At 40.6% G+C, this 14,968-nt stretch overlaps 1 protein-coding gene across 1 annotated transcript; it reads left to right on the top strand.

Annotated features, from left to right (window-relative positions):
• Positions 1–5,687: 5,687 nt before the first annotated feature.
• BAALC (brain and acute leukemia, cytoplasmic) lies at positions 5,688–9,279 on the top strand. The gene is made up of 3 exons (XM_010295630.1): positions 5,688–5,721; positions 5,882–6,051; positions 9,175–9,279. Exons 1-3 carry the CDS (start codon positions 5,688–5,690, stop codon positions 9,277–9,279), a joined length of 309 nt encoding a protein of 102 aa, XP_010293932.1.
• Positions 9,280–14,968: the final 5,689 nt, after the last annotated feature.

Below are 14,968 nucleotides of genomic sequence, written 5' to 3'. Positions count from 1 at the left end.
TGTGGAAAAATTTTCTCCACAAAGGTCTGATCCTTTTGGCTAAGATTAACTTTGCCTCCGTACTACTTCATACCCCTTCCAGATTTCCTGACGGCATTAGCTATTGCGGCACTCCTGATCTTTGTTAGTCACAGAAATTTTCAGTTCATCTTGGATCTCACTAAGACGTTGCTCTTTTGACGAGGTCTGTGCAAAGACATCCAGGCAGACCTGCCTTTATGCTCTCTGTGCTTTGAGACGTTTCCTGGAGTCCTGATAATGAAGGGCTACCCCTCAAGGTTGTTATCTGGTTCCTTCTCCCCTTCCCGATCATTAGCAAATATCTATTAGCTTTCTAATACATAGATAAGGTCCAGCAAAAAGCCTTGAGGAATTCATACAAAATTGACTCCCCTAGTTCTCTTTTTTCCCCCTGTGTCTCTGTGCCAGCTGTCAATCCATGACACTATTTTGCTTTTTACTCTAGTTTTTTACTTTCACGATCTGAATTAATGAAGTCATTTTCACCCTCTTCACATCATCTTTATTTCCAAACTAAAATCTTCTTAGAAAGAATTAAATATTAAGAGTAAAAATTTCCTCTTTATGAGATACTCTCATAGAGGATCATTTGAATTCTTAGCTGTAACCAGGCTGTACGAAGAACTACAGCAGCGTCTATGCTGTGTTTATCTTTGGTTTTGTTATCACTAGTGTTGTCAGTATAATAGACAAAATCAGAAATACAGGTCTAATGTCTAAAATTTCCATTCCATGTTTTACATTTTTTTTTACGTCTCTGTGATGAACATCCTATTTACTCAAATGATTCTTTTAAAAGCTTTCTTAGCCTGATTCTTCCCCATTTAAATGTTTTCTTTTTAAGACATAAAATATGATGTCAGCATGCTTTATTGTGAATGGACATAAGCTTGCAAATCTGCGAGCAACTTTCCAGACTCTAGTTGTAAGTATGTATCATCTAAATTACAAAATATCTGAGGGATGCCGCTGTCCGGGAATTTCTGAAAACTCATTCAAAATTTAAAAATTATTAGGATGGTAGACACAAGAACACATGCTAGCAGGTACTAAGAGGTCTCGTAGAAGACGGTGGGAGATGGGATTTGGTGACTCTTGCTCTTAAGAGAAGTGAGGTGCAGCCTGCCAGGACGGTAAGTGAGGCAGGGAGGGAGATGTTGAGAGAGAGAAGTTACGGCATATGTTACAGCCAGCAGAAAAAAAAGGGCATCGCGGACAGATTTCTCTGAATGCATTGGTGAATTTGCATCAGATTTCCAAGTAGCATTTCAGGAACCGAAAGATGCCTTTGAACAGAAGAGAACTGTTTACTGCCTACAATTCTGTTATGAAGAAAACTTATGTTCTTTACAAAATGGTTGTGTCCTACCTGGGATTAATACACGATTTAATAGTCTGAAATACAAAGAATCATGATGATAATAGCTATGGTTAATTTTAGAGAACTTTAGAGAATTAAGGTAACAGAAGCGTTGATGTGTTTGGAATCTCCTAAAAACTAATTTTGATGTTTGCTTGGACACACTGAATTTTTCATTACATTTACAGCAGAGAGAGTAAGAAGTTATCCCAGAAAGAGTGGAAAAACTTGGTGTTTTACTGGTAGTCTGAATATTCAATGTTAGGATAAACTATTAATTACGAGTAGCAGCAGGTTTTGGAGACTTAAATTTATTTATACTGTTTCTATGAGTGACATAAAAATACCAGAGCCCTTTTTTTTGTGTTAGTACTGACAATTTTCATGTTCTATTCTCTTTGCCCTCTTCTAGGAGTTTATATTACCTTTAATATGCCTGTTGTTCTCAACATAGGATACATATTTCAGGCAGATTTGTCCCATCTTTCTGGTCTTCATACTTATATTGAGATCCCTCTGATTTTAGGTAGCTTTCCGTTCATTACATATTGTTATACTTGTAAAACTGTCCTTAAATGCCCTTCTTTTAAATTGTGGAATAGCTGAAACATACCCAGATGTCCTAGGGATCAGGTTTTAGTTTTGATTTGTAAAATTCCATAACTGGAGTTGATTTTTGTCCATATCCAAATTTTCCCAAACTTTCATATTTTGAGAAATTTGAACAAAAGGCAGCACTTTAATGCCATCATTTTTTTGCGGGGAGGGGGGAAACTCACTCTTGGGCAAATTTGGTTTTTCAAAATCTATTCAAATTGTGCGTGTGAAAATACACAAAACAAAACATTATTTGACCTGACATAATTTGGTGCAAATCACCAGACTTTTTCAGTGAAAGAGATTTTAGAAAAAAAGCTCCTTTGTACCCATCAGCCATATCACATCTTACTCTGGATCAGCCACTCCGGGACGCCGTTTTTGCTGTAACACAACGGGGATCTTTGGTGAACCCAGGCTAAATGGACAAGACAAACGTACGTCCGCTGGCGCAGGGGTGGTTGGAAGCAAGGTGAATCCACCGCCGCGGGGTCTCGATAGCACGGCAGGGCAGCTCCATGGGAAGAACGAGCGCAGCTGGATGAGTGGGGCTGGGTTCGGTTCGGTTTGATCGGATAGTGCACCAACCTGAGCTGCTTTCTGCTGCTTGTTCCGAACCCCGTGCTACCTCCCAAGTCGTGCCGGTCTGACTGCTTGCGTCACTGGGTGATGAATAAAGTCTAGGGATTGATTTCAGTTCAAAATAACCCTTTTTTTCCCTGGTGCTGCTGAAAAAAGTGTTTGTCAAACTGCAGCTTGAAGGAGTTCTATTGGCCTGGTAAGAAAGGCAAGAGTTAGCTCGCCTGTGCAGCCTAGCAAGCCGGTGAAAAGGAAGATGACAGCAAGCGTTGCCGTGGGAGAGTGAATTCTTTTAAGCACATTTCATGCTGGAAAAATAGACTTGGATTTGTGAGCAATAGGGCTGCTGCTTGGGTACTCTCCCTGCGTCACGAGAGGGGACTCGTGTATGTTCTTTATAAATAAGCCTGGTTACATGCAATGAAATACCTGCCTCTTGTTATCCGTTCCTGCCCACAACGGGAGCAGCCTGGCGGTCCCCCAAACCCTGACGAACCATTCCGGAGGGGAAGGTCACCATCACGTTGGTGGGGCCTCGATAATCACCCAGAAACTCGAGTTTTGGGAATGGAGCCATAAGAATATTCTAGGCTTGCCAGTTCATTTGAAAATAAAATAGGTGTATTTGACAGAGCATTGTGATGGGATCTGTTGTTTTCCCTGCCCTCAGGAGGCCCACAGACTTTTGGCAGGGGCTGTCCTGGCAGAGAACATGAGAATGAAAACAACATTGCTGAACCCGTTTGTTTAAATTTCTACTGAAGCTCTATGGTTTTCACTGTCTTTCGACCAAGGAGGTTATTTACCCAACCCATGCGGTGAGGATAACATAAATATCTTGACAGATACCTCGGCTTAAATGACACTGAGACCCTGAGTATTGTTACCCTGCTAGCTTGCAAATTCCAGATTGTACAGAAGAAGAAAGTTAATTCTTCCATTTTTGTGTACTGTGGCAAACCCTAAATAGCTTTAAACTGTTTCCCACTCTCTAAATCATCTATTTTCCAATGCAAAAGAATTCTAAAATAGTTTCTGCAGAGTAGCAAACATATTTCAGAATAAAATAAGAAAGCTTTTTGCGCTGCTTTTTGCACTTATATTGGTGGCCACCAGGTCACCCGTATAAAAATATAGTAGACTGATAGTAGAAGGCACAGATTCCGATACCTCGTTCATTTCTGACAGGTATTGCAAAAAAAGTCTCATCCCTGCAATGCAGCGTGCAACAAGGATGCTCAGGCTGCAAACTAACAGAGGACAAAAAATGAACCAGATAGATACACCATTTTGAGGATAGAGATTTTCCATCAGCCTCTAGAAGTGGATTGATGTAAGAAAAATCATTCTGTGTGAGACCAAAAGATGCAACACAATCTGATAAATGAACGACTGTGCTTAATAACGAAATGGCTCTTCAGCTGACAGCTGTTTCACCAGACAATTTAGGTAGAGGCCAGATGGCCAAAGGGACACATGGTGGAAAGTAGTTTTAGTAGGATGACTCCACAGAAGGAAAAGCTCATAATTCATATATGTCTGAAACATCCAAGATTCAATTAATGGAATTAGTATACAATGCCTAGAGCATTTTGCCTGTTCAGAGCTGTGCTCAAGCTTGTTCTCACAGCTCCACTGCAAGGCCAAGCAGTAGAATACGGCGTGGCTCCTGGCTTAGAGCTCTGACTCACCCGTAGTTTAATTGCCTCCCCGTCTCTCTCCCTGACAACTGATTTTGTCTATGATATCAGTCTATGCCACTTACTGTTCTGCACCAAGTCACTTTTCTGCCTCTCGTCTGGCACTGTGGAGACCTAAGAGACAAGTAGGTGTGGACTTTTGGGAGATGCAGGAGAGGTGAGGTTTACTCTTGTCTTATGGGAAGTTGCCCATCAGTTTAGATGGGAGAACGGCATTAGTTTTTATATCTAGCAGAAAAGGCAACTTCTAAAAACTGAACTTTTTTTAAAAATATAAACTCTAATGTAATATTTCCAGGTTTCAGCTAAAAACTTTTTCTATCAATAAGTAGATGACCTCACATTATTAGTTACCATCACTGCAAGTTAAACCGGCTTTAGAAAATCTCCAACACCATCTTCTGACTGCTCAGGGAAATGCAGTAACTAGTTTATATTTAGACTTCTTAAATCTTGCACAACTTCAGATATTTTCAATATCAAGACATTGAAGATTTGGTTGAAGATTTATTGATTTCAGTCATTGCCTTTGCTAGCTGCTACTGATGTTGCTTTCTACTGATAAAGCAGCTTGTAGAGAAAGAAAATTCTTCTGAGAAAAAATTCAGGACTTTGCTTCCTTTTTAATGCCCTTAATACTGTGCTTGAATTCCCACCTGATTCATGTGAGAAGGTCTGATGACACAACACACACTTCAAGTAGCAATGCATTGTCATTGGTTTTCCTCATACTTATTTTTCACTTCGTATCGGTGACTCCTTGCTGCTTCTTCCAGCTTTGATATCGGCATTGCCAGTTAGTAAATCTGCTTTTTTTTTTTTGTCTATTTGAACATAAAGCTGTAACAATAAATGAGCTTTGCCAAAAATAAAATTCAGAGCTACAGTCATGCATCCCACTTGCTCTTTGTATTTGGGTTTCAGACCCAGTGTTGCAACCAGACGTTTAGTCCTCTGCACTCACCATAAATCACAACTGTTTTTTGTTAATGCAATAAGATGAGAAAATTCTTTTAGGCTGGCCAATATCATATTGTATAACACATGCCTTACCCACACAGCTAGTCCAGAAGGAAACATAATCATTTATTTGATTACTGATAGTCAAAACAGTATGACATATATTTTTCCTGGATTTCTTTCCTCCACTTCTGACCAAAACACATGTTCAAGGCCATGAATAGAGTAATCTGTCCATCCATGTCGGTCTCATCTGTCATGCTCACATCTAATCCCTTCATTTCCCGGAACTGAAACAGATTTAAGGGGAGCCTCTCTGGGTCCTTATTTAATCCCTTGTTCATGCAAGCAGCTGTGTGTGTGGAGAAGCCAATGGAGATGCGCAGGTGACCACAAGGCTACTGTTAATACTGCACTCATTGAGCGGTTTTCCATGTTTTCCAAGCCAGTGTTCCACAGGGCAGTGGACTATGGGAGAAAGGCCCAATAATGGAATTCGTGAGGGTAAAGGTGGCAAAAGGAGGTAGACTGCTCTCAGTGTAGTACCGTACCACCCCTTCCATGACTTGTGCTATCACAAAAACGTGGTGAAAGAGAGGGAAGCCAGAGCCGGTTATAAACTGCTCCTTAGCATTAATTGCATGATTTCATGTGTCCCTGCTAGGTCTTCTGGAGAATGGGAAATCAGCTCAGGCAGGTGTAGCTACAGCATCAGCCACAACTGGAACACCAAACGCCGAGGAGAGGAACAATTGTGGTCCTCAGTGTGCGAACCCCATGGTCTATGGCACGGGAGCTACGGCGCAGAGACAGAACGGCTCCAGGACAGCAGAGGTAAGAGTATAATTATGTTCCCTGATGCTCAGCACTAGCTTCAACCAGGTCGAATTTATTTTTGTGACAATCTTCCTCACTGCAGTCAAAGTGTATTTAATACCTTGGGATAAGAGAAAATGGCTGCACCACAGCTATGGCATGACTGAGCCTAGCACCTCTGACAACGCCTCATGCCTGAATGGCCACAAAATTGATGTTTTATTCGGGAATCAGAATAACACACACACTTGTTACAGCAAAAAACCCCCCACACTTATTTTTTTCCAGCTCAGCCCAGCTGGGGCATGTATTGTGCAAACTGTTTAGATTAATTATCTGAAAGGGAATGTTTTTTCCATTAATTGCTGTTATGCCTAAATTATGTGCACTGCACGAACACTGGTTCATTCAAGGCTGGATGTGAAGCCTGAAAAAGTCAATGTGAGTCTTTTCAATAATTACAGTAGGCTTCAGATCAGATCCTCCCCGCTTCTCCCCCTCACTTAGATGTTGTACACGTTGTAGAAGGATCATCCAGTAACAACAATGTATGAACAACCAAGGCTTTGGGGCTAGACCAAAGCCCCGAATCCTCCTGTCCTAGCTGCCTACCTGCCTGTCTCTCACATGTTTGCATCTGCTGCCCTGTTTGTGCAGCAGCTGCTGAGCTGCTGCGGATTAAAGTAATCCAAAAACTATGGTTGGTTTACTGCCCTCTCGGTTTCTGAGAGGAAGACCTCTCAGCACGGCATGGGGTGGAATTGCTACACCCACCCCATAAGAAGCTGTCCCCTCTTGGCAATCACATCCTTGAGTGAGGGAAATTTAAACCGAGGAGGACTGAGCAAATGAAAAAGGGAATTTGAATTGAACTTCACCTTGCATTTGCTTACAAGCAACACATTGGTACATGGGTGTTTATTTTATACCTTCACTGTATTATCTTCTGTACTGCCGTAGCACAGAAATATTCCCTGGTGACATGGATCCTGCTGTATTTTTCCATGAGATAGGAACAGATTCTACAGCAGTGTGACATCTAGAGCCATGGGTTTGCTCTAAATGAAAAACATAAATGCCTGTCGTAGCCACTAGCCCATAGAGAAAAATGAATTGGTCGGGTTGGATATGGTTGAACAGAACTAACATAGTTATTAATCCAATTTGGAAGAAGACTTGGCCACACTTGAGAATTATAGTGTATACCTGACACATTGTTGGAGAAAATTATTTGTCTAATTTTGTAAGCTATTGAAAAATGACCTCTGTATTTAGACTTAATAGGAAGTATGGGCAAATTCCCACAACATATTAACAGTGTGAGTATTGACTGTAATGGGGCTACTCAGTGAAGTGTAGGTTCCTGACCTGAGGCCCCATGGATTTGAATGTATCCTCCTGCCTTTTTCTAGCTAAGATACATTCAGTAAAACATATCTGTACTGTTGAAACCCAGTGGAAAGAAAATTTCTGATCATAAGTAGGGCATTTACATTATTCTACTCATCTAATGCGGGTGTCTAAGAAAGGAAGGTGATTTGTCTAAAGTTCTTATGGTTAAAAAAAAAAACCAAAACTGTTTTCCTACCGTGAAAGTGTAGTATCTAAGTTAGGCTCCAGCTCTGGTTTGCCATTCTGAATCTCTGTTTCTCCGCTGACTGTTCAGGGAAGCGTAAGATGAGCAGGTTTCCAACTGGGACACCTAAAGTTTAGGTGCCTAGAGTTGAGAATGTGACTATCCCCCCAGCTCAAAATGTGCCCATTTTATTCACCTGAATATTCACATTGACTACAGTTTTTCTTTTATCTCTGCATGCTGCAGAACACAATGTGATGCAGCACACGGTGCTCTCAGGAGACTTGGGTTCCGGCATCAGCCTGTGAGGTGGTAGAGGGTAAATTGCTTTACTGCTCTGTTTCTTATTTTCTCAGGCATCAAACTCTAAAGCATTCTACTGCCTTACCCCTACCATCAGTTATGTGATGGTACAATTTGCGGTGTCGAAAGGCAAAGGGTTTGACATGGGCTGTTTCTGGGAAATTTTAGTTTCCTCTCTTGAGGGTAATGTCAAAACAACTTGGAAATAAAAGATGTTTCTGATGAAAGGAGTCCTAATACCAGTGAAGGTAACAGAATGGTCAGGCACCCCAGAAGCAAAGGTGGTATCCAGATTATGTCACAGACTGACAATAACTGATATGTGTAGTCTTTGGAGAGTCCTTGTGTGAACAGGAGCATAAGGGGAGCAGACAGGAAAAGAGCAGGTGTATTCAGGCTGCAAAGATGTGAAGTAATCTAGAGCAGCAAATAAACACCAGATTTTGCTCTCAGATAACTATGTACCTTCGACTCACGTCAGTGGAAGTTTACCAGGCATTATTCCACCTGGCATTATTACCCTGTAATGATGCCTAATTTACCTGGCATTCTTTACACTTACAAATTGTCTCATGAAACACTGGAAATGCAATAATCAAACCCACCTAACTCATCTCTGTGTCTCTGTCAGCCTGGTTCTGAATGTCCTTTGCTAGACCTACCCAATTTACTGCACAGTATAGCGTGTTGCTTATGGCAACAAGCAGACAGACTAGGTGATGGAGAAGGATAAATTTAAATTAGGGATGCACTTGCATGCCTCAGACAGACTGACTTTTTTGAATATTTGGAAATAAGCTGATGAAGCTCTGACAGGTATATATTGTACTTGGGTCTTACATGCAGGCAGAACTAAGTGTTATTTTGAAACTATATATTTGCTTAAGAAACATAAAATAAAGTAGAGAAAATTCTGTCTCAGGCTAGTCATGCTCAACTCCCAGTGACATCAAAAGGAACCTCTAATTTCCACTTCTGGACTGAAACCGGATTTATTTGCTCCGCTTTTAGAACACACATGTGCAGAAGAGACGATTAAAGCCGAGGGGGTTGATCCAAAGATGTCCATAGCCTTTATAGCAGTTATAAAAGCTTGCATCCACGCTGAATGAGAAAGTTGCTCCACATCACAGTACTGCATGAAGAACGCTGGAGTCTTTCTGTTTGTTAAGTAGAACTGTTTTCATAAATTAGGAGGTAATTGTCAATGACTCTTTGTGCTGTCGGTGTGGAACTCACTGTTCTTTTTAAAACTTTCACAGAGTAAATGGGACACACAGAAAATATCCACAAAAGAAGCCACCATTAATGTTACAAAAAGCATCAGACAAAGTGACAGAAGGAAAACAAAGAATTGTGTCAATTAATGAAGGAATGTACAGGTGAGGATGGACCTAACAACGCTTCACTGCACTTTAAATGTCATCAGTAGCTGAAGATATGAAGATCTCCAGATGTTCCATGTTGAACACAGCAGGCAGCTGCAGCTGAGTGCCTTCAGAAATGTCTTGTAGAAACCATCTCCAGACACTGTAGGATGCTCAGATGTCATTTGTCTAAAGCAGTGGCACCGCGCAGACATATGCCAAAATTCATGCCATTTGTTTTTTCCTGTGTTACCTCCTGTGTATGTCCTGTTCTGCATTGCTGTTAGGATGAGGCTGGATGATGAGAGGTACAGTTCATCCCAATTTAAAATAGGAAATGAACAAACGAATCTGCATGTTCAGTCATAAGGGGTTTCGAGTGCGCACATGCAAACCCGTGGAGTTCATCTAAAGAGCTCACTTTCATAAAACTCAAACCCAGAGATCTCAGAAAGAGGCACATAGGTGGCTTCCACTAAATCTCTTTTAAACGGTATATATTGGTTATATATAGTTGTCATATGGTATCTTAGTATATGGAACATATAGTAACTTTTTTATATATTGATCTTTTAGTTACTTAGTTTTAATTTATTTTCTGTATTGACAAAACTTAGATCCTAAAACCAGTCACTTTCACATTGATCGGCCTTACTTAAAGTTCCTAGTTTTAGCTGGCAGGTAGGGTTCTGGCTGCTTGGTTATTTTATACATGCCCCTTTAATTATTTTGAGGCCCAGACTGACTTGGAAAAAAGTGACACTAACATTCCATGAAAATAACCATAATTCTTAAAACCGTATTCCAATGACAGCTCCAAAAGTTAACTTTATTTCATCAGATGTAGTTGATTTGCTGTGCAGAACTTATTTAATTGCATTGTAAGCATCCTGCATGATAGTACTCCATTTTTATCATAAATATACAGTAAAAGGAATATAAATGTTCAGTGCAGTAAAGACCAGGAATTAATTCAACATATTGCTTCTTAATATAGAAGTAATAATATGTATTCTCTGTGAGTTTTTATGTTTATGAAGATAAAAGAGGTAAATTTATTTGCCTCCCCTATCAGACGTATATGAGTATCCTTAGAAGGACATTTAAAATAACTATTCAAAAGTTCTTCATAACAAACAGATGGCCTTGGGAAGAAAATCCATGTATGAATTCCTTTTTACATGTAGGTAAATAAGTATAAATAGAATTGTGGGAGTGAATCCTAATTTATTCCATATTAGGATCATTTCAATAACTTGCTGCTAGGTATGTGACTACTTGATACTTTCCTTGGAGTACAACAAGTCTATGCAATAGGGATTTGTTTATTAATTATTCTGACACCAAGGCAAACTGAAATCCAGAGTCAATGTGAGATTTTTGCATAAAACAGCATATGTATAAGAAATATTTATTTTTAGATGTCCTAAAAAGGGGCAAAGAACTTGTGCTAAGCTTTCTGCAGGTCAGTGTGTTATCTGGTAAGTGATCTTGTGCTGCACGTTTACGCAGAACTAATGTAGATGGCCGCTCACTACAAGAAGGACGCTGAGGTGCTGGAGCGTGTCCAGAGAAGGGCAATGAAGCTGGTGAGGGGTCTGGAGCACAAGTCTTACGAGGGGCAGCTGAGGGAACTGGGGTTGTTCAGTCTGGAGAAGAGGAGGCTGAGGGGAGACCTTATCGCTCTCTCTACAACTACCCGAAAGGGGGTTGTGGTGAGCTGGGTGTTGGTCTCTTCTCCCAAGTGACTAGTGATAGGATGAGAGGAAATGGCCTCAAGTTGCACCAGGGGAGGTTTAGACTAGATATTAGGAAAAATTTCTTTCCTGAGAGGGTGGTCAAAGATTGGAACAGGCTGCCCAGGGAGGCGGTGGAGTCACCATCACTGGAAGTGTTCAAAAAACATGTGGATGTGGCACTTCAGGACATGGTTTACTGGGCATGGTGGTGTTGGGTTGATGGTTGGACTTAATGATCTTAAAGGTCTTTTCCAACCTTAATGATTCTGTGATTCTGTAAAAGATACTGAAAATAGTGTTGTACAGGTAAGACAATGGTGGTCTGTGTTGTCTAATGGATAGCCATTTTTGTGGCCATGTGCTGACCTAATTGAAAGCGCACGTTCAGGATTCTGCATTATTTGTGTAGAGCAGAAGATGAACCATTTCAGATCTGTGCCAGACTTGTAACCCACTTCTGTTTCAAAGGATTTACTGGCAGAGAGAGTGCAGTATAAACTCATATGATACAGAAAAGCTACAGAAAGTGATTAATGATGCTGGTGTATGAAGGGCCAGAGGCGATTTTTAAGGAAGGCAAAAGGGAAAGTTCATTGTGCAAGAAGCTGTTCCACAGATAGTTGCCTTGGGTGGATACCATGTTAGGGTGAGTAGATGCAAGAACAAAGGCGTCCTGGCAGTGAGATTGTTTACCATATACCAATAAGAACTTATTTCATAATGATGTACTGACCAGATGCATCTGATGGCTTGGGTCACACAACAGAAGCAAGCCTGCAATGCTGCATAGCACATCAGTATGAGAAGCAGCTCTGGCTGCATGTCAGCAATCAACAGGGAGGCAGTTTTTGAGTCTCATATTCAGAGCACGAGATGTGACAGGATGGTTAGCAGGAGATGGCCTTGGTACATAATTATCTGGGCAATACTACAGACCTTGCTTATGTTGACCACATCTCCCATTAGGGTGGCAGCTGTGGAGTGGTGGAGGCTGACTGCCTTGGATGGCCCCTCTGTCTGTTCATGACAACTTTCCTGACCTACTTCAAGATCCCATAAACCTGTTTAGAACCTGAAACTTAACTTTAGGGCATTCAAAGACTGGATCCAACTTCTATGGTACAAACGGTGTCTAGTTACAAGTAACTTTATAAACTCTTCTCCTGTAACACACTACTGTTCTTATTCATTAGGTGGTAACTGAAAAGAATTACATTATGTCTTAGGTGGCTTCTTAGTTCTTGATGAGTAAGCTTCCGATAACCTTACTAAAACTAAGAATGTGTTGTGGAGATGTGGACCCTGTCTCTCTACATAGATAGGGTTATATTTATGTTTTCTTTACTCCTACTAGAGACAACCACCAGTAGAAACAACCAATTTGTTTATAAAATAATACACCACTCTGTATAATTAAGGGTGACAGAATCTAGTCTATACTGCTTAAGACAATTTAAAGTCCTAACAATAGATTCTTGTGATGGTTTTAGTGGAAGAAGCAAGCTCAAACAATGGTCTGGACATATTCACTCCAGGTGACCTTCCTAGGAGTGGAGAGTCTTATTTACAGGGTCTGTTCTTTGAGTAGAATCTTTCAAATATAAACAGCTCCAATACAGGAATTAAAGTAACCACATTAGAAGACATAGACTTTCGGATAAAGGACCTGCAGACATCTCTGTCTTCTTATATGACAGGACTTTTGAAATGTAATTTTCCCCCAGAAGATATTATGCCAAATAATTTGTTCAATGTTGCTTGGCTGCACACGAGGATTTCTACAGCTACACTGAAACAACACGCTTTCTGCTGGAATGATTTGCCAACTTCTGGTGAGCTTTTATGATTTACCTGAGTTCAGGTTTTCAACAGAAACCTTGTCATATTTACATAATTCCAATAGAATGTATAGGTAGGGTTTTCCTCTGATGTGTATATACATGTAAAATACATTTTCTTCCACTATGTGAGAAACGGAATCACTCAAAAGAAAATGGACATTGGATAAAGAAGAGAGAGAATTTACAGTTACCAACAGATGTTATTAGGCAAATTCATCTTCTCAAAGACTCAGTGCAATTTTATCTTTCAGTACTCCTTCATCTTGTCCCTTATGCTTCCTTAATGTATTTCATCATTTCACCATTACCATAGGACATTGACTGTAAGACACGCAATTTTACGATGTGACAGAAATGATCTTGTACTGAAAAAATAGGAAAGTACAATTATTGTATAGGCAATATATGAGTACTGGGTTAAACATGCATTCTTGTTAGCTAAATGACTGAGATCGCATACAAAACAGAAAATAGATATTTTTGATCTTCCTAGTATGTTCATATACATATACATTCATATGTGAATGCCTCTGCTTGTGTACATTGTAATGTCTTTAGTTCAGGCATGGTTTTTTGCAAACATTTTACTTGTGTTTTTAATTCTGGCACCCAAGTGTAAAATGTTTTAATGCTTGAACTGAAATCTGTTTTACATGCCTTATGAAAAGAATGAGCTATATAATTTGTGCACAGAAATGGTGTTTGAAAAAGCAGGCTTAGTTTTATTTGGAAATAATGAATAATTTATCTAAATTCAAACTAGACTAACAAGAGCATTTTTGTACTCTCATTTTATCTGCAAATTATTGAAGATTGACCTTGAACTTGAAAATAAAAATAAAGGAAATTTTTAAATTGTCTGTTTATTACTCCATGCATTTTACATTCCTGTGTCTGGGGTTGATTTGTCTTCAAGATAATAAGATAAGGTGCTGGTTGACAGCCATCTGAACATGAGCCGGCAGTGTGCCCAGGTGGCCAAGAAGGCCAACAGCATCCTGGCCTGTACCAGCAATAGTGTGGCCAGCAGGAGTAGGGAAGTGATCGTGCCCCTGTACTCGGCACTGGTGAGGCCACAGCTCGAATCCTGTGTTCAGTTTTGGGCCCCTCACTACAAGAAGGACATTGAGGTGCTGGAGCGTGTCCAGAGAAGGGCAACGAAGCTGGTGAGGGGTCTGGAGCACAAGTCTTATGAGGAGCGGCTGAGGGAACTGGGGTTGTTCAGTCTGGAGAAGAGGAGGCTGAGAGGAGACCTTATCGCTCTCTACTACTACCTGAAAAGGGGTTGTGGCGATGAGGGTGCTGGTCTCTTCTCCCAAGTAACTAGTGATAGGACAAGAGGAAATGGCCTCAAGTGCACCAGGGGAGGTTTAGACTGGATATTAGGAAAAATTTCTTCACCGAGAGAGTGGTCAAACATTGGAACAGGCTGCCCAGGGAGGTGGTAGAACCACCATAAATAGTTCAGGACATGGTTTACTGGACACTGTGGTGCTGGATTAATGGTTGGACTTGATGATCTTGAACGTCCTTTCCAACCTTAGTGATTCTGTGATTCTGTGTGCGTGTTGGTCTCTTCTCCCAAGTGACTAGCGATAGGATGAGAGGAAATGGCCTCAAGGCCAAGGTTTAGATTGGATATTAGGAAAAATTTCTTCACTGAGAGAGCGGTCAAGCATTGGAACAGGCTGCCCAGGGAGGTGGTGGAGTATTAAAAAAACGTGTGGATGTGGCGCTTCAGGACATGGTTTAGGGGGCATGGTGGCGTTGGTTGGACTTGATGATCTTGAATGTCCTTTCCAACCTTAGTGATTCTGTGTGAAGAGCTATGACCAAAAACTGTGAAGGTATTATGAATAGTTCCCAGCTCCTCTCTTCATGGAATCAGAATATTTCTGTATCTGATGTCCTCAGGCTGTGACTCATGGACTGTGCAGTCACATCAAACAAGCTAAAATACATATTTTCCCCATAAGAAATTGCTGTATTTGCCAAAGGCTGCTTATGAGGTCAAAATGAGAGGAACTGTAGCTCTGTAATTATAAATGAGAGAGTTTGTGGTTGCTGTCGTGGCTAAAGTGGAATACACTGGGAATTCGAGACATTTTC

Source organism: Phaethon lepturus, unplaced genomic scaffold (genome assembly GCF_000687285.1).
Source record: "Phaethon lepturus isolate BGI_N335 unplaced genomic scaffold, ASM68728v1 scaffold52050, whole genome shotgun sequence".
Lineage (NCBI taxonomy): Eukaryota > Metazoa > Chordata > Aves > Phaethontiformes > Phaethontidae > Phaethon > Phaethon lepturus.
The sequence above is the reverse complement of the archived record's forward strand: the minus strand, read 5'-3'. Positions and strand labels throughout refer to the sequence as shown.

What these genes read in the sequence shown, in the direction of transcription:
- BAALC (XM_010295630.1), top strand. Translation starts at nt 5,688, where the DNA reads ATGGGAGAAAGGCCCAATAATGGAATTCGTGAGG. An exon ending in CAATAATGGAATTCGTGAGG is followed by an intron (nt 5,722 to 5,881) that starts GTAAAGGTGGCA and finishes TGTCCCTGCTAG; the next exon opens with GTCTTCTGGAGAATGGGAAA. An exon ending in ACGGCTCCAGGACAGCAGAG is followed by an intron (nt 6,052 to 9,174) that starts GTAAGAGTATAA and finishes AAACTTTCACAG; the next exon opens with AGTAAATGGGACACACAGAA.